The 25,478-nt window shown below is 35.0% G+C and overlaps 1 protein-coding gene across 3 annotated transcripts in view; it reads right to left on the minus strand.

Moving 5' to 3' along the window:
* The window catches only part of PTPN3 (protein tyrosine phosphatase non-receptor type 3), a 122,783-nt gene that overhangs the window by 11,030 nt on the left and 86,275 nt on the right, over positions 1-25,478 (minus strand). For all 3 annotated transcript variants that reach the window (XM_071455187.1, XM_071455178.1, XM_071455195.1), the window contains 11 exons: positions 23,637-23,660; positions 21,558-21,756; positions 20,497-20,574; positions 19,455-19,511; positions 14,639-14,795; positions 12,801-12,967; positions 10,112-10,202; positions 9,805-9,866; positions 8,805-8,951; positions 6,566-6,694; positions 412-557 (listed from right to left, as the gene is read on the minus strand). In XM_071455187.1, coding sequence (XP_071311288.1) covers positions 412-557; positions 6,566-6,694; positions 8,805-8,951; positions 9,805-9,866; positions 10,112-10,202; positions 12,801-12,967; positions 14,639-14,795; positions 19,455-19,511; positions 20,497-20,574; positions 21,558-21,756; positions 23,637-23,660 — 1,257 coding nt within the window. The remainder of the gene's footprint in view (positions 1-411; positions 558-6,565; positions 6,695-8,804; positions 8,952-9,804; positions 9,867-10,111; positions 10,203-12,800; positions 12,968-14,638; positions 14,796-19,454; positions 19,512-20,496; positions 20,575-21,557; positions 21,757-23,636; positions 23,661-25,478) is intronic.

Genomic DNA, 25,478 nt, shown 5'->3' on the forward strand with positions numbered 1-25,478 from the left:
AATAAAACTAAAACCTCACCTAAAGTAGATGCATTTTTAAACAACTGAACTGCTCAAACTGTACAGGTTTGATATTTTTGTCTTTAAAAAGGTAAGATCTAATTGACTGCTTTTATCATACACACACTTGAACAGCAGGGAAAAGAATTTTAGCAGTACCATTCAAAATGAGATTACAACATTGTAGAGGATAAAAATCAGAAAACAAACTAAATTGCAGATTATCAGATCTGTGATAATTATGTGACTAAGCCATTTCACCAAAAGGTTGCAGGAGAAGGGGAGACAAAGTAAACTCATCCTTTAGATATAACATCAGTGTTTACATCATCAGCAGTAAATGCTCGTATTGCAGTTTAACATTTTCATCTCATTCAACGATCTATAATTAGAGTTTTAAAACACAAGTACCTGCAGTGAACAAGAACTGGCTCATTCTTTACTCTCTTTGGCCTCATACAGTTCACAAACTCCAAGAAGTCCATGGAGTCATCAGGAACGCCATGATCAGGCCAAGCTACATACTGGAGATGGGTGACGGTGTGCTGTTGTTCTGTCTGAAATACAGTAAAGTTTTAAAAAAAATGGCCAGAGTTATGACTCCTGTATTAATGTTTACTAGATACAAGTAATATTTTTCACAGCAAGTGTTTTCTGCAGATGCAATAAGAGGTAGATGGTGTAGAAAACGTTTGTGATTTTAAAATTCACTGTGAAGTATGGACATGTAATTCTTAGAAAGAATTCATGAGGCACAACATTTTCTAAATAAATGAGGTATGAAGTTTAACTTCCGTGATTTAAGCATTTTAATTTTTTTGATTTATTGACTGCTGACCTATTATAATTTGACATCATTGATTCACCTGAGGTAAAATGCTTTAAGACATAAGCATAACAGTACTACACAATAGTTTAGAACTGGCTGGAAGAAACTGAGAACAGCAGAACTACTGAAAACAATACCAATATAAAAGGGATTTAGGGCTATACAATCTATTTTAAATATGTCTGTGCACTCTTACAGATTCAGGTATAATAAAGTTGCCTGCAACATTTGCCAAATCTGGTTTCTGTTAGAAAACAGTATATATACATATATATCATTCATACACGCATGTTTATTGTACATATATGAATGACATCTGTATGATCCACAGGAGAATACTTTTCTGTATGGAAGCAATATAATTAGTTAAAAGATTCTGTTGTACAGAGAGTTCTTTTTTTGAATTTTTGAATTATATGTAAAAACCCTGAGGTTTTACAGAAGTTCTTTCAGCTTAGCTTTTTGTTAATTTTGATTATGAAATCACTCAATCATCTATGCCTTCAGATTGAGCTGAACTGATATGTTACAGATGTAACTAATGGTTAGGGTGGGAAGGAAAAAACCTAAGATGCTCATGAGCTCTGAAACATCATGCAGTGAGGATGTCAATCTTTACAAACTGAGACAAGTCTTCACGCTCCTTTATGCCTTCCACACATTTTGCAATAGTTAAGCTGTTACCTGCATTTAATTTATGTCCATTATCAGACTTAACATTTGGCACCCTTCTGAAATAAGACTCTCCTTTATGACAGGATTAGTCTATAAAAGCTGGTCTTTCCCTAGTGGTCCACACAGGAAAGTTTCTGTGATGCTAGTGACTTTAAAAGGTTTTTCCCCTTTTCTCTTGTGCTCACAACTGCACAAGAAATAGGACCTGTTTTAAATGTCTTCAGCTGCTTGTTTTCCTCTCCCACTTGAGGATGTTCCACTGCCAGGGAACAGGCTAGTAGGACACAAAAGATGGAATAAGTACTCCCTATGTACTAAGTAGAGTCGTAGGGAATACATTTATTCCAGTCAAAACAACTGCAGAAATTTACAATTGCCCACAGGGACAAAAAGAAAAATGACACAGCTCATACTTTGTTTCTTAAAAGCAAAGCCTGAGCAATCAACAATTAAAAGGTACAGCATAAGGCCCACATGGACAACATAATCTAACATTAATGACCAAGCTCACTGTAATACAAATTACATTGGGATCTACCACCCATGTCATGAAAAGATGCACAATGACCAGGATTTCTGCATGAAAAAGCATGCATGGCCTTTTGCTATCCAGCTCTACTGAGTAGGAAAAGTTGACACTGATCAAATGATTACCATTCACATTTTTCTGAAATGCCACAGATTAAAAAAAAAATACAAAAATATGTCTAGGAAATATCATTAAAAAGTCCTCCTTTGAAAATCTGTACTTGCTTAATCAGAACCTCTTCAAAAGGGAAATGAGATAAAGCAGCAATTACACGTAAGAGTTTGAGCTGATTCTCTTAAATCAGAGATGTTTGAATTACAGCATCCTGGTGAAACAAAGACTTGATTAATTTGAAAATTATCCAAGACTGAATATCCAGTTGCTTTCCATGTGCTTCAAGAACTTAAAGCTACACAACATGGATAAGTGCCAGTGGCACACCTGAGAAACACTGACGGTGATCAGTAGAAGCAAAAAGTCATTTTACAAGCTTAGAACAAAGGAAAGAGCTGACTTAATTTTTACATATCAGTACTTCAGGCTCAGATAGAGTGAGCTGCATTTAGTCAAATAGTTCACAGACATTAGGTACAAAAACTTCGTTACATAAGACTTACTTGGAGTAAGAATACACCTAGAACATGCACTTAGTCCTCATAGCTGCTGCTTTTGGTGTAAGCATCTTCAATTTTGGTTTTGTGCCCTAATCATCCTTAGAGACCAATATAGGTGTTTGTTAATTATTCCAGGTATGCCTCAAGCCTCGGTGTAGTCTTCCAACTATTTGTACTTTAGCATGATCAATTTTGATTCTTCTGTTGAGCTCTTCTGAGATGATTCAAAATGCTGAAACTTGACTATTCTGCTTTCCACTTGCTTTCCAAAATGCACAAGTATTTTAAAACACGTTATGTTTTATTAGCAATGTACACAGTAAATATATTTGTGTATGTTAGAATTACTTTTTCTATGTAGGAGTTTTTATATCTCTTGCAGAAAAATGTCAAAGCAGTACTCTGTTGAAGTCCAGATTTTTAAAGTTATTTTTAGCAGGGTTTTTGGCTTTTTTAAAACCATATTATCTTCAAGTCTAGTGAAAGTCAGTTTTTAAATACAGAAAATGTCAGCCAAACAACACCCCACATAGAAATAACTTACATTAAAAGACCATCACAGCTACTAAAATCTAGCACTTCTGCATGAAAAAATGCTAGAATTAACGTTACTGGTTCTATAGCTAGCCCTACAGTACATGTTCTGTTAGCAATATTTATTTTTAAACACTATTACTCTCAGATCTTGCTCCTTAATACAAACCTGATAATGGAAAATAAGAGGTAACTTCTGATATTCAAGTTATTAATCAAACCACTATTCTCTACAACTCAGTTTAAATCTTATCCGCAATTTTTTTCTTTTAGCACTGAGGTTTTCAATGACAATCATCCTAACGACTGATAAATGAATAATTTTTCTTAATAAAAATCTGGCTTTATTAGTTCTGTTTTATGAGTCTTAGAGAAAGTGAGACAGCAACAGCTGCTTATGGCTTGGTTGCTATTTTTGCTTAACTTGACCTTGTACACCTTGCTATTCCAAAATTATTTAATTTTTTTTTGCATTCATGTGGACTAATTTCAATGGAATTAATGTATTTGGTATTTCTCCAAATCAGTTTAAAAATTATGGATTAAAAAAAAATTAGCTCAAACAACAGACTCCAGGGACACTTCAGTGATTTGCCCAGTTTATCGTCAGCCCTTTGGCCAACATTTAGCTTCTTCATGGCATTGATCCACATTACTTAGTAAGGAACTACAGAGGTGTAAGACATCACCAGCTCTTTGTTATTGTGCTTCTTTGCTGTTATTACAGCGAAACTCTTCAGCAAAATAACTCCAACAAAATTATGTACTTGTCCCTACCTGGCCTGGGCAAATTCAAGATATCTAACTGCAGAAGCAGCTTCATTGTGGTTAAGCTAACATCCTAAATTTTGCTCAGAAGCACACGATCTTTTCCAGTGAGTCTGTCATTAGGGCTGAAATTCCTGACAAAGAATACATCTGTCACAGGTAGTGCTTCAAATGCACTTGCAATACAGCTGTACTGTCAAGACCTTCAGACACAAAAATATCCAATCTTCATCCTTCTGCAGTTTGCAACCTTGCTTATTATAATTACATCAAAAGGCAAACTTCCTTGTTTCATTCACCTTAAATGATAGACTCTCCCTGATTAATAAAAGATTTGTGCCCTCTTCAGAAAATCAACACACAGAACTCAGAATCATAATAATCATATAGAAAGTAGGAAATTTAAACTTGAAATGTCAACCTTAATTCCTACTTATTTAAAACCAAGCAATTGATTTTGCATTTCAATGTTTCAGTTAATGTCCTTTTTCACAGAAGTTATAACATAATCTTCAATAATGAGACCAAAAAAAAAAAATCACAGTGTAGAACTACATTAACCCTGAAATGGTTCTTTTATCTTCTAAGCAGGAAAAGGTGAGCTCTTTGCCACTGAGCTTCACAAACATACCTTGAAAGCTGAGTCTGAAAAATCGGGGTTGAAGCCCAGTTTCGAAAGAGTAGATACTCTGGCAAGTGGCATTTGTCATTTCTTGGACAACTGTTCATACATTATTATGCTGCTGCACACACTTGCCATCACATTTCTCACTTACTTTTGTTATTTCGTTCTTTATGTTCCAAAACCAGTGAAATTTAATGGCCAATCATACTTTGCAAGGCATTCATGTCAAAGGAAACAATGAAAATTTGTTTCAGGCCTCTTACACAATTTTGTCCAGGATCATAAAGAAATACATATCTCAATTTACAAAATAGTGCACTGTGTGATGAACTCTGCACTCTCACGACATGATTTCTTTCCTTTGGTCTGCTTGTTCTGGTCCCCAAAGTGCACTGAAGCTTTTTTTAGAAAATAAAAAGTTTCAACCAACCACAAAGACCCCCAAAGTTAGTGCTACAGTATAGCTTTTGATCTTGTTCTGGAAAAGGCCAGAAATTAAACCTTTCTTCATTTTATGAGATATATAAAAGTTACAAATAATTTGAGTGAAAAGAACTAAAATTTTGGGTACATATAGCTGCAGTACTACTTTTGTGAGGTTAATTTCTTCTGTGCTGACTTCTTTTTAGTCAGGTTTATCACTTACAGAGAAATTGGCCAAAATACAGAAACAAATATCATGCTGCTCCCTGACTGGGTGGTTTCTCATATCTAGAAATAGAAGTACAACAAACTGCCTTAACTGAAAAACCTTTAAGTACTCACATCTGACATCTCACATGTTTATGACTGCAAAGGAAACTTAATCACATTAAAGCAAATTTGGATGCACTGTCAAGTGAGAGAATGTCAAGTTACAAATGTATGAGACTAATGGATTGGTTATGCTGTAAGAACATGGATTAAATATTATATTTTAAAACAGATATTGCCTTTTCCTTGCTTACTACTTACTATTACTACTAGCAATTCTGGTAACAGTAAAAGCTGATTAACTCTACAGAAATTTAAAAGACTGGCTTAAAATTAGCCTTTGGACAGTATACAGTGATTTCTCACACATTTTATGATAGCATAAATCCTTCATCTTTTTAGAAAATACCTGTGACCATAGAATTTTGGAAAAAAGATGAAGGAAAACATAGAAATGTAGGTCTACTTAGAAACAAAAACCAAACTTCAACCCCTACAATTCAGGTTGTGGGAAGTCTAGATGTGATCTGAACACTGATTTCACAAGACAATATGCTGTGTTTTGCCTTCTCTTTGTTTTCTAACTCCCTAGACATTAGCATGAAAGTATTAGGAGTTATGGAATATAAGTATTTTTCATAAATTGAACACATTTCAATTGAGATACATATGGATCTCAATTGAGAGGTATGTATCTTTTTTCATTTTTAAAATCTGACTAAAGACAATGAAAAGGAACTGGTGAGATTCTGCATATTCTCTCAAAACAACTTTATTATGCTTCACTCCTTTATTAGCTGTTCTAGCTGCATGTGCTACTAACCAAGTGACCCATATTTCATCCCTGAAACAGCAGAGTTACTTAGGGAAAAAACTCTCTTTATAAATCAAAGTACTTACGAAGAGTCAGTGATTGCAAAACTGTTTAAAGAAAAGCACTAAACTTCCTTTTGATGCTTATTGCAGTACCTGTATTATAATAGCATAATGCATTACAGCATAATGTATTATAGAACTTCAAAAAGTGTGTCTTTGAAGAAGATCTAAAGAAATAATCATACCGTGTTGATCCATATAAAACACACATATTCTATTTTTAAAAATGAACGTGTCTGTGTGTGTTTATAGACATGCATCATATCCATACACAAAGATATACACATATACATTGCCAAACGCATAGCTTTTATCTTAGTATAAGGGTATTCTTAGCATTTGGGATTCTAACATTTATCTACCCATCTACAAATGTATTCATTCAGCTTGTTTGGGGATGATTAAAGGCAGGGAGCATTTACCTCAATGTTTGTAATGACCATTTCTCTGACAACATAAGCAATTGTGCAGTCTTCAGAGTGGCACCTGACACGGAAGCAGCCATATTCCATTACATCTGGTGGATCAGGCCAATACTGATGACATTTGGTCTGTAAAGGAAATCAGGCACACATCAAGACTGTTGTATATAAGCCCTTCCATTTCCAGCCTTCTTTCTTGTGTTGTGGTTCAGGGAATTCAAGGAGTGGTACTAAATCTGTTTTAGTTTGCTGGTTAGATTTTTTTCCATCCAAATTGAAAAATAACAGGACATATTAGGCTAAGTTGTCCATAAACTTCTGTTTTAGTGATTTATAATAAATATTCAGGTAAATTGGATGCATGATGCTTTGTCTGCTGCTTATCTGTAATTGCAAGAATGACTTCTCAAGGCATAATGTGGGAAAATAAAGATAGATTTACTTTGTCTTAAGAAAAGTAGTGCAGGGATTAAATGCCAAACTAACTTTAGCCATCTAATAGCAGATTACAGGAGAGGCATAGCCACACTTTTCTTGAAAGTGAACAACGAAAGGACAAGAGGCAACTGTAAAGAAGCTATAAGGGAAATTCTGAATAGATGTTGGCAAAAAAATTCCCCAAAGAAGGACAAGCACAGAAGCAAGAGCCTTATGAGAATGTGGAATCTCCACCTGTGGAAATTATTAAAACTTTGATGTGACACTGCAACCTGCATAAATTTCAAAGTTGTTTTTGTCTGTAACTTTTAAATTGATAGAGTAGCACGAGCTGGAATTTTTGGAAAGTTAAAATTTTTTTAATTTTACCTTTAATAGAGCTCAATTTTCAGAGGCTTGAAACTCAAATTATAACCATTATGCCTGAAAGTTTCACTGTAGTAATTTATCTTAACTACTTTCCTCTTCAAATTTAAGCCAAAATAATGTATTCATTTTGGAAAAAAAATAAGCATTACTGAGGAGGAAAAAAAAGTCCTATCATACAAATCTTAACACCATTGGAAAGAGATAGTCTGGAACATAAAACCTCCAGGGACTAGGAAAATGTCTGGCACTTGTCAATGGGGATATTGACAAGAATATACTTCTTTTTCTGTGCCTGAAAGCTGTCCCACAAACTGGGCAAATCTAAATAATTTCTGAAGGGAAACAAAACTCTGGTGTGTCTGGTGTGCAAAGGTACCAGCAGGATGATTAGAAGCTATCAACAACTGCCTTGAAGTTTCCAACTAACTGTATGAAATCCAGACTAATACTGATCTGTCTTCCTCAATTGAAGGAAATTAATACAGCAATACACTCAAAAGATGAAGGAAGCATTTCTGTATCAGGTGATGTTCAATAATGTCTGCTTCCATGAGCAGCTACATAATGTGACTGTGGTTAAACCTGATTGCTGCTTTACTCTACTTCCTTACATCTCAATCTTTATGCTGTGTAAGACCTAAAATACTCACTCCCTTGCTTTCTAAAAACACTGGGTTTTGACTGGGGTGTCAGATAAATTTGATAATGTAAGACAGATCACATATGAAATACAGACAGAGACTACAGTGAAGGCATACAGGAGTCACCACCTTTTCCACCTCTTAAAAAATCCAGCTGTTGAGTTTTCAGCTTCTAAAACTTTAAAACCAATACCTTCCCATTTAATCTAAAAACAATCTTTAAAACTACAAAGGACAAATTAAATCAAAACACATCAGATTTTCACTGTGCTATTCCAAAATTCAAGGAGAGACAGAATTTATCTAAACATAATTAAAATAATTATTGGAGCAATTCTAGGAAGGAACCTGAGATGTAAATAAAAATAAGCAAGCTAAATTTTAACCACTAGTAAATACCACAATGACAGACTCCTTTTTACAGCAGACTACAAGGTTTCCTCAACCTACTCAATGTTTCCAGACATCTGCTGAATCTTTTGGAGAGAAAATGCCACATGGAGGCCAATGCTCAGGGAGAAAAACAACAGCACGTAGTCCCTGTCTGATCAGCACAACAGAGTGAATGCAGTGATTTCTGTTTATCAGACAGCTGGCTTGTTTGCAAAACAGCATAACAAAAAGCAAAAGGAGGACTATCTGCCCTGTCTAAGTAATTCAGGAAACCTGGCCCTCAGAAGAATAATTCAACTGAATAAGTTGGCCTCCTTTAGGGTTATTTAACCATAACAATGGAAAAAAGTTCAAAGTTACAGTACATTTTTCAGCATACAAAGGACCTGGGCGCTTACCCGTCCTCGTTCAGTGAGAGTTGTTAGCATGATGATCAGTGATAATTTGTGATCCCAGACTACTTGCCAGAAGTGTGCACATGTGTGTGGAAGAGGCCCCTGAGTAGCAATGTACCGGTTCACAATGCCAGCAGAAGGAATTTCCATCTACAGAGAGAAAGAGAAATCCTATGTTAAGTTCACTCTCACTACTCAAGTACTTTTTTAACTTTTGCATTTCATTCAAGTAAGTTTTGAGGGAAGAAGGCAAAAAAAGCTTAAGTAATAAGACAATCAAGATTACAATTTGATATGTGAAAAACTTTTAAACCATTAATTTAGAACAGATGTAAAGCACAGATTCTATAGTCCTTCATGCTGAACTATGAGCAGAAGATTAATAGTGAAAATGTACTTGAAAACTTGAAACTGCAAAGCTTTCTAAATTTTCTTTAATATTTAGTAAGGAATGATGTTGGGGTATATTCACCAAAGGTACAGCAAAAGCTGATTATTGCCTGATAATAAACACAGGAAGTTAATAATTGACTATATGATTCAGGTGCTTAGCTTATGTATCTGACAGAAATATATACACATTTTCCTCCTTTTTTTCCCTGACTCCCAGCCTACACTTGATTGATTAGGAAAATCAAGGCTCTAGTTTATCTTCTGGATCCTTCATAGCATAGCTATGGTCATAAGTGGATTTAGAGGGAAAAAAAGGCTTAGTTTTATGGAGACAATCTCAGCATTTGAAGTGTATGGAAAAATAAAACAATTTTTACTGGTTAAAGACTCTGCACATATTACAGTGTATCACTACATGGCAGCACCCACTGTGTATTAGGATGGTCACCTGTTTCACAAAAACACTATATTTTAGGTTATGAAATTTTACATCTTTCACATGTAAAAACTCCCCAAATTAAAACAAAATATCCTTATTCCCTAAAAAAGCCCTTTTTTTTCTGCTTAGTAATACAGAAAGTGAGTAAATGCAGGTCTCTGTATGACTTACATTCACATAATTTGCATTAATGTAATCTTCATCTCCTTGCAATATTATCCTTGTGGCATCATCTGCACACACACAAGAAAGAGGGAATAAAATTAGCAATTAAGAGATATACTTCCCCTCTATTAAGTTTAAAAAACCCTGAGGACTTGCAGAAACACAAACAGCAGAATACAAACAGAATAAATTACCTTTTAGAAAATAAATGACCAATTACATGACTTCAATTATATAATTAAATCTTTAATCAGTAAGTTCAATACAGCAGTTTTAAAAAGCAAAATAGGCAGAAACTGTACTTTAGACTCACAAGGTAGAACATCTTTGTATCTATTCTTGTCCATATTCTGAGGTACCTTTGCACATGTAACAGCCAATCCTGGTTTCTTTCTGTAAAGTTGCTGCAAAGTAGAATGAAAAATTACAAGATTTTGGGGGATGTGATTATGCTATACACACACTAATTACATTCACACAAAAATACATAGACTGAAAAAACTACATATTTTCTTTAATGTTTTTCCTATCCCTCTGCAAAATTCACTTGGGAGGTTTTTGCATTTAACATGACAAGAATTTCTGTTATTGCTAGCCCATCAGGATAGCTAGAAAAATTTCTAGAAAAAAAGCAAAAACAGCAAGTGAGCATCATTGATATAAACCATTGCTCTGCAAGTTTGCCTTTTGCTTTTAAAACTGCAGACGAGAGGGACAACAGTGATTGAGGGTGCAACAAGGGAGCAGCGAACGGCATCAGAACAAAAAAATAGCCGCAGACTTACTCTCTGGAATCAACTATAACACAAAAATTTCAGAAAAGTTTTAGTCTCTGGAATAAACCTATCCATTTCAATCCTGCAAGTAACTAAAAAATCACAACTTCAATGTATCAATCTCTTAACATGTGACTTCTTTGCTTTTGGGCCAACCCCTATGTTGCAGACTTTATCTGGAGTAAATGGACACAGTAATGGGGTATATATAATGTGTGTATAACCAAAATTTTGAAGTTGGTGTGAGGTTAATGGTTGGATTCTACAATCTTGAAGATCTTTTCAAACCCTAATGATATTTGCTTCTATGTACATCAAACAAGACAAAAAAAAAAAAGGTAGACAAGGGAAACAACAACAACAAAACCAAACAAACCCACAAGAACTGTAATTATACAACTATAGCTTTTGTGTATTAAATATACATGAAAGCACCTTACGACTGAGTTATTAAATCTGGATGTGCCACTGAACACTTACCACAGAGTTCATTATATATGAACTCATATGTTTAATGAAGATTTTGAATATTGTTCCACATATAAAATGGAATGAAACAAATAGGAGGCTAAAATCCCCTACTTCTGGTTGAGAGAAAAAGAGCAATACACAAAAATATTTATTCTACTGAGATTTGCTGGACCTTAAAATTCTGTATTCACAGATCACTGAACTTTTCAACTTATACAACATAAACAAGCCATGTGAGAAGAGAACTTGATAATATATGTAATGGAAAAGCTTCTATCTGTTGTAAGTCAAGTTCCACTTTACTAGAGCCTGGATGCAACTTCTGCCTTTTTTAGGAAGACCGAGAAGAATAATTTAAAGTCAAGTAACCATTTTTGAGCTTCACTGTTGCCTGGCAAACAGTCATTTGCTATTGACAGACTTCTTAAATTCTGACTAAATGGAGGAAGATATTCTGGAAAAACTTGATTATTCACAGTCTACTGGCTAATTATTTACTATTTTACTAAAGTGAATAAATAGTTTGAGTCACCAAAGCTGATGAGGAGACACTGCCATTGCCCCTGCTTCTGAAGATCACTAAACAATGAACTCAAAGCAAGAAGACCACTAAGCTGTACCCTAGTTTATTAGATTTCAAAAAGCTTTTGCATTTTTTTCTGTAAAATCCTTTTATAAACATTGCCATAAAAAAGATAAAATACAGGCTCAAATATCCTATGAATATCATAATATCATATATCAGAATATCATAAAGGATCAAATATCCTATGAAGTTCACTACGGGAAATTTGTGTACAAATTTAGTCAACAAATTTGACAATTAAGAAGATATTGAAAAGTCAGTTCACATTTTTGAGCTACAGCTTCAATAGCAGTAGCAACAGATTCATTGTAATTGCTGCATTGCATCCAGTACTGTGGATTTTGGAAAGTAGTTATGAACCATTGTCTACAATTCCTTAAAACCAGGGGAATTTTAATTCTCAAAAATCATAGAAAAAAAGGAAACCTCATAAAAGAGTGGTTATACAATAAACAATACCACAACTCTTCAGCTGTTACCATTACATTTTCCAGCTTTAAAAAAAAGTAAAGGAAAAAATATCAAAAGAGGAAGAAATTTCATTGCTGTTCTACAAGTTTTCAGTGACAGAAGGGGTTACCCCAGAACCCAATGCCAATTTTATAAACCATAATAAACTCAGGTTTATTCAGAGCTTCTACAAATGCTTGAATCTACAAGAGTAAAGCAACCACAAACATACATACTGCACTCCATTGCCATTAGAGAAGCTGAGGAATTATCCTTTGGAATTTCTTATACTAACACTGAAGGAATTAATTTAATAAAATATGAAAATCTTATTAGCTAGTTTTCTATGTTAACACATTGAAGAACATAAAAAAGGAAACAAAATACAAGACTGACTTCTGTCAAAATCGCACTACTCTAATCAATTAAACAAATACAAAAAAATAACTGATTTAGTAAACTTTGGGTGCTTGAGCCAGAAACATCTTAATTTAAATACATTTTTCTCAGCAGATGGTATTTTGTCTAAGACTTAAAACTCATTCTTCCCTATTCTAAGTAGTGAAGTGCGAAACTGATGGGCAAGTCAAATTGTTGCTCTCTTGAGATAAGATTGAAGAGGAACAATGAGATTTGCAACTAATTGCAGCCCCTCCATGACTCACTGGTTACAGCTACTGTTCTACACTAACAGCATTACAGAGTTGAGCATTACCTACCTCAAACTGAATAAGGACAGTCCCACTTTCTAGCCCTCTTCTTAGCTGCTCCATAGACTCCTCCAGTGTATCACCACCGTATTCAGAACAGACAGGAAGAATAGATTCTGGCAGAGTGTGAGAATCAGCTTCATCTTCTGATATGGGATCCACAAACTGTTTGACTACTGAAATATGTATATGAAGTTATAATCCACTACATAGAGCATTAATGTGTTTTTAACAGATATTAAAATTTACTAGCTTGAAACAACAGAGTTTGCAAAACCTCAGAAAAGCAAATAATTAAAAGCAACAATTTAATCACGCTTCTTTTTGTACTATATTACTGTAGAAACTATAAAGAGTATAATGTCCCTATGACCTTTCTGAAAGAAAAACTCCAAATGGCTGTTTATGAAGGCAAAGAACTTAAATTTCTAGCACAAGGAGGTTTTTTCAACCTTGTCTTGCCTAATGAACTGCTAAATAGGCTAATGAAATACAACATCCACCATGGTAAAAAACAAGGGAGTTTTACCTAAAGAAGTGTAGATCGTAATTAGTGGAATATCTCTACAAGAAACTTCTATCAGTTTGGACCTCCAACAGCAAAACAAAGGCAAAAATCCCTTCATCACACTCCTTTGCCATTAGAGAAGACACAATTATCTTTTACAATTTCTTATGCAAACACTGAAGGAACTAACTGAAGTTAAAAAGAATTATTAGTCAATTTTCTACAACATTCCTTGCTATTGAAGAACATGAAAAACATTAATGAAGCAATCTACATAGCATTTCTGTCCCTATGAAATGTATTGTATCAGCAGACATGTCCAGCTGTGGTTATCCTGCAGTGATGGGAAGAGTTCATACCTGCCAAACTTCAGAGAATGAGGAGCTGGTTATGCTCATGCCTATAAAAAATTGCTAGTATGGGGCCATGGGTCATCTTTAAGATTTCTCTTATCTGCAAGTTGGAAGGGGACTAGAAAATTAAGGGAAAACTAAATGCTGCATAAAGCCAGCGGAAAATAAAATAAAGAGCCCCTCTATCTTAGAAACACAAGAAGTTTTAAATAAAGCCAGTGTTACAGAAGTACATATCACTTAGGCTGTTTCATTCCCCCCTATTTCCTAGTAATGCCTAATCCCTTCAGATTTTTATGTCTTCATGCAATCAGGAACTTTGTGTAATTGTGTGTGCTAATGTCTTATCATACCTTTTAAGGAAAGCAAATAACAAAATTAAGAGTTTGACATCATCTGAGTGCTCTTGGGATCTACAGGTGTTTAAATATGGAGCAAGCAATGCCAAGCTGGATGGGTTTTCCATTTTTAAACATACAGCTTAAGACCCTGCATATTTCAAAGATTGTCTCCTCTTTGCAGGCAGCAGTTCTGCAAGCAACCAGCACAGGTTTATCTCAGTATTGTCCCAAAATGTCTGCTGTAAGAATGCAGTTTCATCACATAATTGTGCAGGGGAACAGCCCATGAGTTTTTGCGAATCTGCAGTTGGGGGGTTTCAAAATGATGCTTTATTTACAAAAAAAACCAACACCCCACGTCACCAAAAAAAGAAATTCAAGGGACTATCTATTCTCATAGATTTTTAGAACAAAAAATAAGAAGAAATTCTAACTTGCAAGACTCTTTGTAGCAGTGGTAAGAACCTATATAGTTTAAACTACTTGTACTACTAATTCAAATTTACTGAGACCTACTCTTTGCACAGACCTATTCCAAGTGCTCTGAGAACATGCTTATGCAAACAGAAGAGAGTAAGGTACACCACCAAGCATAACAGCAACAGTCTCAAAAACATTAGAAGTGAATAAAATTAGCCCAGTTACCTTTCCTCCTGACCAAAAGTGCAAGCTCTCTTGTGTGGGATTCTCTGCTGGCTTTTATGAACATGACCACCTGGTCATGCGTGTGCTCTGAGATATCTCGGCCATTAATTAATACTATCTGATCACCTTCATTCAGCTTTGGAATGCATTTATCAGCCTGTTTCAAGACCAAAGAAACACATTAATGTCATCACAATCAGTTGTGCAAGCAGGAACATATCAGGATATTAAGTACATTGTGTAAGCAGTGTACAGTTCTTCACAGTTCTCCTGGCAAAGTTTCATACTCTGTATCAGAGGTTCTATCAAAGGTTTCAGCTCTAAAGCTCTCATGCTTCAAAGCTTCTCCCTGACAACAAGGAACAAACAATTCAAACAGCATATTGATAGCTTTAAAAAGAATTCACATTAATCAAACAAATTGCTCTCAAAGATCTGTATTTCAGACTGCAAGTGTCAACTACCTCTGAATTTTTTGATAAAGTGTTTCAGGCACATGAGATAATCCAGTTCACTTTTTATGCGGCGAATACTAAGCAGTCCAAACATGATTTTCACAAACATGATTTAAGTAACATGACATTCCCCAGGCATGCACTTTTTAAATTTCAAAGAAATCCACACACATTCCATATCTTTTTTACTTTGTAGAGTCTTCTTTAGATTTAGATTAACTGCTGGACTCCAAGGTTTGTTTCGCTTTTTTTCTGCCACAGTTCTCTGTATGCTTAGCCCTATGTCCAGCAAAAAGCAATCAAAGCTATGGCCAGAATATGATGATGATGATGCTACAAAGATGTCTAAGGCACTAGAGCAGCTCTTGCATGAAGGACGACTCAGAGAGCTGGGAGTATTTAGCCTAGAAAAGAAAAGGCTCAAGGGGATCTTGCAATGTACATAAATACTTAGATAGAAGACACAGAGAGGATGAAGCCAAACTCTCAGAGGTGCTTAGTGACAGGATCAGAGGCAAAGAACTCAAACTGAAACACAGGAGGCTCCATTCAAGCATCAGGAAACAGTTCTACTGCTGTGGTGATGGAGCACTCCAGCAGGTTGCCCAGAGACATTGTGGAGTCTCCCACCTCAGAGACCTCAAAAGCCACCTGGATATGGTCCTGGGCAACTAACTCTAGGTGACTCTTGAGCAGAGGGGATTGGAGAAGAGGACCTCCAGGTCTCTTCCAACTTTCTGTGCTTCTCTAATATGAATATGCAGGATTCTAGAATCTTTGAGTGTCAAGTAATGTAGCAATTTTTTCATCATTACTAACCTAATCTTTATTTTGTCTAGGAAGTCTCCAGCTACACAAGTGATATATAAACACTTCATTCCATTTATTGTATGAATGAGACATAGACCTTTACTGGTTTTATTTTTTCATAGGTGTTCCCTGTATTTCCTTCATAGCCAGCACAGGTTCCCTGAGCTTTATTCATCCAATATCATTAGCCCTAACAAACAACCATTACCAATCCCCTGTGAACAAGAAATTAAGACTAAATCCAATACTGATTATGCCCCGCACCAATGGCTCCTAATATATTACCAACTAGTAAATAGGAGATGGAAAGAAGAAATTATATCACAAAAAATATCACAAAGATGAAAAATACAAAATAAAAAAAATAGTGGCATGAATATGAAGAAAATAAATCGGGAGTCATTTGTACCAGCAAACAAAGTTGAAGAATAGAAAACTTAAGACCTGTCTTAGTGCCAAAAAACAGATAAAGAAGAAGAGAAAGAAGCAAGAGAGAGGAAAGATGCATCCAAGAGGAAAAAAATCCCATGCAGAAAAGCTGATTAAAATTTTAAAGGAGGAATAGTTGCCCACAACTTTTTTCATAGAAATAAGGAAAGAAAATAATGAAGGATAGGGAAGATTGACAATGATTCATAAAAAATGTAAACAGGAAAAAAATGGGAATTAGGAGCAGTCATGATGTTCTTCAATACTGATTTAACTAGGTATTCACAGGTCCCCAAGAACACCCTTGCCATATTTTGTCCAATTTACAAAGGCAAGACTAAAGAATGTAACCATGAATGACTAATTTAATCACTCTTAAATATTGTTAAGTTTTTCTCTTTGAAATAAAAATACTTGAAAAGAAAGGTGATATAAAGACCATATCTTGACTAAGAGAGTCAAGATGTCAACAAGGACTTGGCAGGAATGGTTTCTGAGCTCCTATATTTGCCTATAATTTAGATTTCTTGGCTGACTGCTATTAGTCTTTATTACAGATGGACTAATATCTTTGCTCAAACAAACTTTGTTAATCATGTGATTTGTTAATGCATCAGCCTTCTTATTTGAATCATCTGACTATATAAAATATATCTCAAAGGAGAATTAATTCCTCCTATGCAAGCATAATTTATAGATTTTTCAGAGTCTGAGCTCTTCCAGACAATTTATTATGTCAAAGGCTCTCTGTCCTATTGATACACTCAATGTGTCATTTTTATGCTATGTCACCTGCTATTGCTCCAAGGAGCATGCATGGGGGTTTTTTCCATTAAAAGCTCTATTACATAAAACCATAATGACCTCTTTAGCACCTGAGAGCATTAATACTGTTTGTGAAAAAATTCTGTAAAGAACTTTAATTAAAAAAACCCTCAAGCCAAACATATGAAAGAAATGGTTGTTCCTTCACTAAAATGTGCTTTCATAAAAATCTTGGGCAGTCTATCCTTCAGTTTTCCCAGCATACTACATTGCTGCTTTATTAAAAGATTTTTTAAAAAGAACTTTAGGAGGTGTAAAGAAAAATGCTGCCTTATTTTGGGGAGTAGATTTGCTTCCCCTCCTCAAAAAAAAAATACACATCTTTTTGTAGGAAAGTGAGGAAAAGGTGACCTACAAACCTGAGAAATAATCTTAGCAAATAATATTACCAAATAGCATCTGTGAAGACATTTTACAGGGTAATGAGTGAATCTAGAGGAAGTTAAAATAGCAGTAATGAAGGTAAGGCAAACTGAGCTAAAATAATATCAAAATGCATTCAACAGACTTAAATTTGAACTATCAGCTTCATTTCATTAAACAGTAAAGGACAGGTAAAGTTTTGTTTATGGAAAAAAATATAATCAATGTTAATACTTCTATTCTCTAAAAATATGTGTATTATTTTCCTCTTGCTATAACATGGCATGATTTCCCTAACACTGCTACAGAGTATTATATATTGGCTAGCTGTTTCCATTTTCTTTCTGTGATCCTGGTAACTTGCTCACTTGGTGGTTCACTAGGCTAGAGAGATAATTAGTCACTCTTGTCCATGCCTATGACACCAAAGGGAGAAACTTCAGTGAAGTGTTTAAAGTTGGAAGACCAGCCCTTCTTCAATCCAGGAGAAAAAAATACAGATCAATACTTTGTAGAAGACCAGCCAAATCTGCCAAAGGAAATTACTGCCTCTGGAGGAACATCTTTCATTCTCTGATTGCAGAATGAGCCTGTTTGCCCTATGTAATTTCAGAATCTCAAATCACCCTTAGAATATTTGCTAGGTTGACCATGAAATGTCTTAGGAACTGTTTTATTTTCAATTCCTAGATGTAAGTTATAATTTCCTACCAAACATTTTTTCAAATAATTATTATGGTTCATAAAGGAGTGCTATGCACTGTGTAAATCAGGCCAAAATCATAAATGTGACCAAAAAATAACTTCTCAAGCAATCTCTTTCAGCTGGATTAGCATCATGACATTTAGGTATCAGTCCTGTGACTCCTTATAAAATTTCAGAAGAGTCAGAAGATTCAGAGTGCACTGTATTTTTAGGTTTAAGTAAGTAATATTTCCTAATAAGTCTGCACTGAAATTATTTGATGAGAGTTAGAAAATATAGTTTGGAAAACGGCAAGTGAAAAAATTTGATATAACATTTGTCCTCACAAATTTATGTAATAATTATTTAGAAAAAAAGTTTTAAAAGATTTTATGTTCCTATTATTATTTCACAATTCAACAGAAGAACTCAATGACTCTGCTGATTCTTATACATTTCAGCTAGTCTATAAATATTTCCATAAGAAAAATTCTATGGCAAAATAGGAACAGAGCAAACATATGCTCCCTTTTAATGCTCCCTCTCTCCTGCCAAGTACTCTCCCATCCTATAAATAATTTTAGAACTAAGGATTTCCTCAGCCTATTATGGCTAGCGTAGTCAATAACAATAGCTTTTTTACCCAAGTATTTGTCCTGTCCTGACGACACAAAAAATTATTTTAACCACACATCCTTTGTCAAGGAGTTTCACAGATCTACTATCTTCTACACAAAGAATTACTTCACCAAACATGAAGAACCTGACCTTCACAAACTTAATTTAGTAGTCCACATTTCTGTAGTCCTAATTTTAGTAGTCCATATTTCTGCTGGAATTCCTTTTTCATAGTGCTCCTAATCTTGCAGATCCCTACTACATCTCCCTCAAACCAGCTATTTTTTCTAGGGTGCAGGGGCCCAAATTATTTACTTCTTCAGTAATGATGTTCCTTTTCCCCAGTTCTTGCCCCTCATCAAGCATTTTCCAGTTCAGGATGCACTTGTTCAGATGACAGGAGAACACAAATATACTTTCTACTTATATCTGGTTTGAAAAACTCTTCCAGATCTTTTAAGCTCTTTTAGCTCAGTGATTAAGAAATCAATGGTTAAACCAATCCCTAATGAGAACAGTCCTGCTGCTATCTCATACTGGTTACAGGTGTCCAAATTTCTATGTGTACAGACCTTTGAGAGGTGGAAGGAGTAGCAATGGAAGAGATTAGAAACCTCAAGAATTTACTTACAGGTGATCCTGGAGTTATTCTTGATACCAGCAGTGGCATTTTCTGATCTACTCCACCCTAGAGGAATGAGAGGAATATCAAGTAAATAGCAACCATAAATCTATCATTAAGCATAAGCAGCATTTAAAAGAAGTAATTGCTAATTTTCTTTTTATATAGTTTTTTTATGCTGTGTCATCATAAACAGGGACAGGGTTGTTAGGACTGAATTTTCATCAGTAAATGAGGAATTATGGGGTGGGTTGTGATGTCTTTAAATGTATCAATTTCCAGTAAACTAGACTGGGTGTCTGTTTCAGGCCATATATTTTAAAAAGCATAAACAGATAAAATGGAACATTTTTTGTAACACTGTCCTTGAAGCCAGCCCAATTTAAAACTTCCAAGGCAGACAGTTTTCTTAGATTTTGTGACAAATGTGCAAGGAATCTGGTAGGATCAAAGTTCCAGACAACTGTACTCCTTTATTCTCTTTACATCACCAATAAATAGCCAAGGTGAAATGATCAAACTCTTATTTTGATATTATGGCAAATTTATAATACTCTGCTTAAATGGAATTTCAGTGAGGGAATTTAAAACATTTACAATAGTCAATTATCAATAATAATTTAAATTTTGTTCACAAATTAATTTTCAAAATTTCAATATGATTTCTAAGGGGTACAATTAAACAGTGGAACAGCACAAACTATTTAAATTGTTTTATAATACAGAGGTCCAATTTTCCAAAAGTCGATGCCTTAAATTAGGCCTTCAAGTTCATATTTCAGCAGCCAAATAGGCAGTGTGCCTTGGATATGGGCCATGCCCATAATATATGCAACTGAAAACCAGAGAACTATTAGATGCTTATTTCTGTAAGTGTTGCTTTAGCACTTAAAGATTAGGCTGCCACTTCTAAAAACTCTCAGTCCACAGGACATTCCTGTAAAATAGACTGCTTTCTCCAAATCATTATGCTAAAAAAATTTTAAAATCATGAAGTAAAAACATCTTATCCATAAAGCATTTAAAAATAATTAAAAGACAGCTGGTTTACCTTTAGATTAAATCCAAACTTCCCTTCTTCATCTGGTATGATACGCACCAAAAGTAAATCTCCCTCAATTAGGTCATTCTGCAATATATAGAAAAAGAAAGAAAATGTTCTTATTTTTAGAAGAAAATATCAGCAAAGTAGAAAACAGTGCGACTAAATTTAGAAGTGCTGAACAAAAATACTATACATATATCCACCTTTGAAATAGGAAGAGGATATAGTTGTAGAATACACTTACAATAGTAACAATAACAATGTACATCTCAGCAAACGTTTTCTGGTTGCTCTGTCCTAACATCATTACTCTCATCCTAGCTTTCCTTCCCAACTGACAAATCCTATTAAAGTTCCAACCTGTGGTCATTAAAAGCTTAGGTGCAACATATGAATAGAAATGACTCTATTCCAAGAACAATGAAGTGACCATTTTTAGGACTTTTCTTCTTTAAATAGGTTTATTTTTACGCAACAGATCCACAAGGCAGAAGAATTAAAAAGTGTCAGCAGCTAACAGACATGGTGGAAATGATAGAACTATTCTAACTAATTTTAGTTAGTTGTTTTAATTAATATTAAATGCCCACTTTTAGGCAGAACCCCTCTGGAACAGGCTGGGGAAGAATGATCTACGACCATAAAGTAAGCAGGGAGCAGCTGCTCTCCAGCCAGGTCAGAACTCAAAAGGATGATGTTTAGCCATCCTTAAGAGATGCCTGGGATAAAGCAGAGCTGTGTCTGCTTTTCAGACAGATAGCAACTTGACTTAGCTGATCTTTTTTTCCCTTGGAAGAAACAAGATTCAATCATGTAAGGATTTCTATTCCACTAGGAACTTTCCCTGAAGCTTCTAGAATGCTGGACACTTTGGAAACCAAAGCATTTGGTAAGCTTGTCTATCACACAACCTTGGATAAATGTGAGTAGCAACATGAGATCTACTCTCATTACTACATAAAATATACCCATCCTGGACACAGCCACCACTTTGCCCATTCTCAAACCACAGCTCAGAGTCACACTCACTGCTAGCCCTGACTTCAAAAGCACACAAGTGCACACACCTTATCACAGTAGTACTGACTGGAGTCTTCTGTTGAGCTGCTTTTTGTAACGTTGTCATACGTTTCTAGGAACTGCTTATCCACCCCTTCCAGTGGGTAAGAGCCAGAAATGTTGCCAACTCCATTGGGAGAGCGAGCCAAGGCTTTAGGTGAGAGATGGGTCAGAGAGCTCCGTGTCGGACTGTTTCCCAATACGTTCCTTTATTTTGAAAGGATAAATATTATAAAGATATTGTTAATCCAGATTTTTAAATTTAAAAAAAGATTTAAAAAGAGCAAGTTCTAAGGGTTAAAAGATTTAATACCACTTCTTAGTGGAAGTGCAGGGAAACAGGATTGGATTGTGAACTAAGCCTATCATTAATCAGTGAACATCCAGAAAAATATTCAAAAATTCTGGAATAGCAAAACCATTTAATGCAAAATATTTGGATGTTAGCAGTGAAAGGCACTGTTGTAGTTGTACAGGAATTCACAGTAACACATGGAGAGGGCTGAACCACAAGGAAAGGCCCTTCAGTTGCCAATTCTATCCATGAAAAAATCTTTCGCTCTGATTCCGCTCTCATTACTTCAAAGTACTTTTTTTTTTTTTAAGATTCCTCCTCTTACGAGTACCATCTCAACCTTATTCCAGCAGGTGAAGGCAGTTTGCAGAAAAGCCAGGGTAAATTGTCAGAGAAACAGGAAATAAAGTGAAAATTAAAGGTTTAATTGCAATTAAAATATTGTGTTATTGAGGTAGTTATAGCCATACTAAAGGACCCAGAACTAACTTAGGGTACAGATCTGGCATTCGAGAACTTTAGCATTCAATGATAACAAAAGTCAGTACCTAAAACCCTCAAATCTGGCAATTGGCCAAGTTGCCTGATGGTGCTCCAGGACTTCCCAAACATTCATTTAGTTATATTCCCTCTTTTGAAAAGGATGACATACAGACCTCTCATACAACTAACCCCCTTTTTAATTGGACCAAAATCATGGATGCCATACAGACTAACTGCTCCATCCTTATAAATACTACCCAATGTGAAAATATCTGTCTTGAGGAAAGCTCAAGGTATAGCAACATCACATTTAGACAATGTTAAAGTGGCAGAAGTACATATCTTGCCAAGTTAACCTTGGCATTAAAATTTGTGAATTCAAACATTTATTTCTGCTTTGGTATTTGTCGATATATGTGAGCTTTTTTGAACCATTTCCAGCAGATATTTAGAGCTGTCAATGAAGAAGTAATTCTACTCCAAGGAGTGTAGCTTTTAGCATACAGGACTTGTATTGCAGCAAACTTTGATACTGCAGCCACTTTTTTGGCCTGTGAAAGTCTGATCACAACAAATACAAATGTCCTGAGAGGTGCCATCAAGGAAATGTATTCTTGCCATAATACCTCTGACTTTCAGTTAGACTATGTGTACTTGGCAATGGCAATGAGGTATTTCCTGCAACACTTGCAGTACTTTCAGTTACTACAGAAAGTGGCACTTTTTGAATGAATTCAAAGTTTCAGGATGCTTTGAAGTAGTGAACTATAATTACACTGTCAAAATTCTGGTTTTATCTGATAGCTTCCAAGACTTTTCATGATTCTGATGAAGTCAATGTTAAGCAAGGAGGAACACTGTACATGTAAATACATAATACGTTTTTCAGAACACAGTCCAAAAAAAACATTTCACTTACAAGTTGAAATTACAGACCGTGTAATGATTTTTTTATGTAGAAAAGAAATCTAACAATACCGGAAAAATATTATTTCAGTCAGTGTCATCTGGCACTATATAAAGAGTCACCACATAAAATTGCCAGTGGATTTTTGCATCATTAAACTTTTGTAACAGTTTCTAACCAAGTTTTTCTGTTAAGAATGATGAGAGATCTATTACAACTTAAGACTTTCCAAATCCTGACCCCAAAACTTACTTTTTTTTACAAATCTTTACAATCTTCATTCATTTATATATTTATTTGTGCCTTTTAATCATACAAAACCACTACTTTGAAAAATCAGTTGAAGTTATATATTTCCTTATTTATCTTAAAAAGGTAGGAGAAAGTATAAAGAAAACTCACTTTGGTGATTCTTGTTCAGATGACCTGGTAAAAAACCACAAACACAAAAACAACATTAAATGGATATAAGTTAAATCTTAAAAAAAAACAAGAACCAAACTCCAACTTCAAAAAAACCCCAAAAAACCGCATAAAAGCCAAAAGTTGTGCTCATAATGAATTAAAGAATACTTAATCCAATGGTTAAAGTCTGAATCAGATAATTAGGGTGTTTATGAGACACTGCAAAAATCCCAGGCAGCTCTGGTCACTGACTTCCACTTTTGATACAAGCCCAATACAGGCAGCACACATCTGCTACTGCAATTCAAGCTCTGCAGGAGTTTACACAGGCAATTATTTAGCCAGACACAATAGATCATTTTAGAAAGTTTTAGGTGTGGATTACAATGACTACAGATGTCACCGCTTGTATTTTGTAAAAGTCAAAATGTGGCAAGATCTTTATGTTTAGTTAGCCAGAAATGAGCACAGGTGGCTTCAGAAGCTTGACATTCCCAATGCTTTTTCTCATGAAGTGAGAGCAGAGAAGGTGTTGACAGAAAACTTTGAGACAAAGTATAATGAAAGTAGAAGTGTTTATAGCAATGAGGGCAATCTAGAAGGGAAAAGAAATCAAAATTTACACTGCACAGCATTTTCCAATGCATTCAATTAACTTCATCAAAAATCCCCTGAAACAGCAAGCTAAATGATATGATATAAATTAAAACAGTAGCAGTGCTACTAAGACAAAATTTAAAGTAAAAGTTATCAAAAAACGTGCTTACAAAGCAAAGTTTAAGGCAGATTGGATAATTTTACAAATTCATTTAAGAAGTGACCAAAAATCCTGGACTGATATATGTCCATGCTGGAAAAAATATGTGAAGTAGTTCAGTTGAAAGTAGACTTGTCAAATTGCCAAGTTATAGGCGGTCATTCACAGTATACAGTTAAATTTTCAACTCATGCTCTCTAAATCATCATTAATACTAAGAGTTACATACTACATTTCACTAAAATTACAGTAAAAATAGCACCAGTATCAGTTGAGTTAAGATTCCTTGTATGTAATTTGACAATATGAAGAAATTCTTCCTTGAGAGGCAGAGACGGTAAAGTTTGATCCCTGAGGAATCTTGGAGGTTTGAGTTCTATGTACTTTTAATACTTTTAAAACATTAAGCTTTTTCCCCTTTTATTGCAGTCATATCTAACTTCTGACTCCACTGACATCCACCTCCACTCACCCACTAATATCTCTTGTTCTGTTTGTCCACAATCCCCAGAGAATTTTTACCCTCCAAGTGTAAGCAGATCCTGTTAGAATGTAAGTTCACCTGCTGCCTGACCAACCCACATCTAAATGGGACAAATACCGAACTTGTACTTTAACTCCTCCGCGAGAGGACAATGTCATCTTAAAGTTTTGGGAGTTTTTCCTGCCTAGTCACTGACTTTCACTAATCTTAAGAAACTTTGCATGTTCAAAAACTCATCTCCTACATTACATTTGATTGCATTGTCCAAATATTCTCGAGTGGAAACAGAGGCAGAGGGGCTGTACAATGACATAAGCCTTATTTCCTTAGGAAGTCACACTAAAAAAAAAAAAAAAATTGAATTTATTTTCATTAAGCTAATGGATTTCCTTGTGAGGCAAAGAACAATGAAACTGTACATCTTTTTTACATTTTTGCCACAGGAGACCTGCAGCTCTATTACCAAATCCTGTGCAGAATCAAAATTGCCCTGAGTTAACCCTTTCAAGAGTCTTCATCAAAAACTTACAGACATAGAATTGTGATGACAATTAATAAAATGCCCTGGTTTTAATATATTATCTGCACTCTATCTTCC

Source organism: Agelaius tricolor, unplaced genomic scaffold, assembly GCF_023055355.1.
Source record: "Agelaius tricolor isolate 1412-34295 unplaced genomic scaffold, bAgeTri1.0.p SCAF_2, whole genome shotgun sequence".
Lineage (NCBI taxonomy): Eukaryota > Metazoa > Chordata > Aves > Passeriformes > Icteridae > Agelaius > Agelaius tricolor.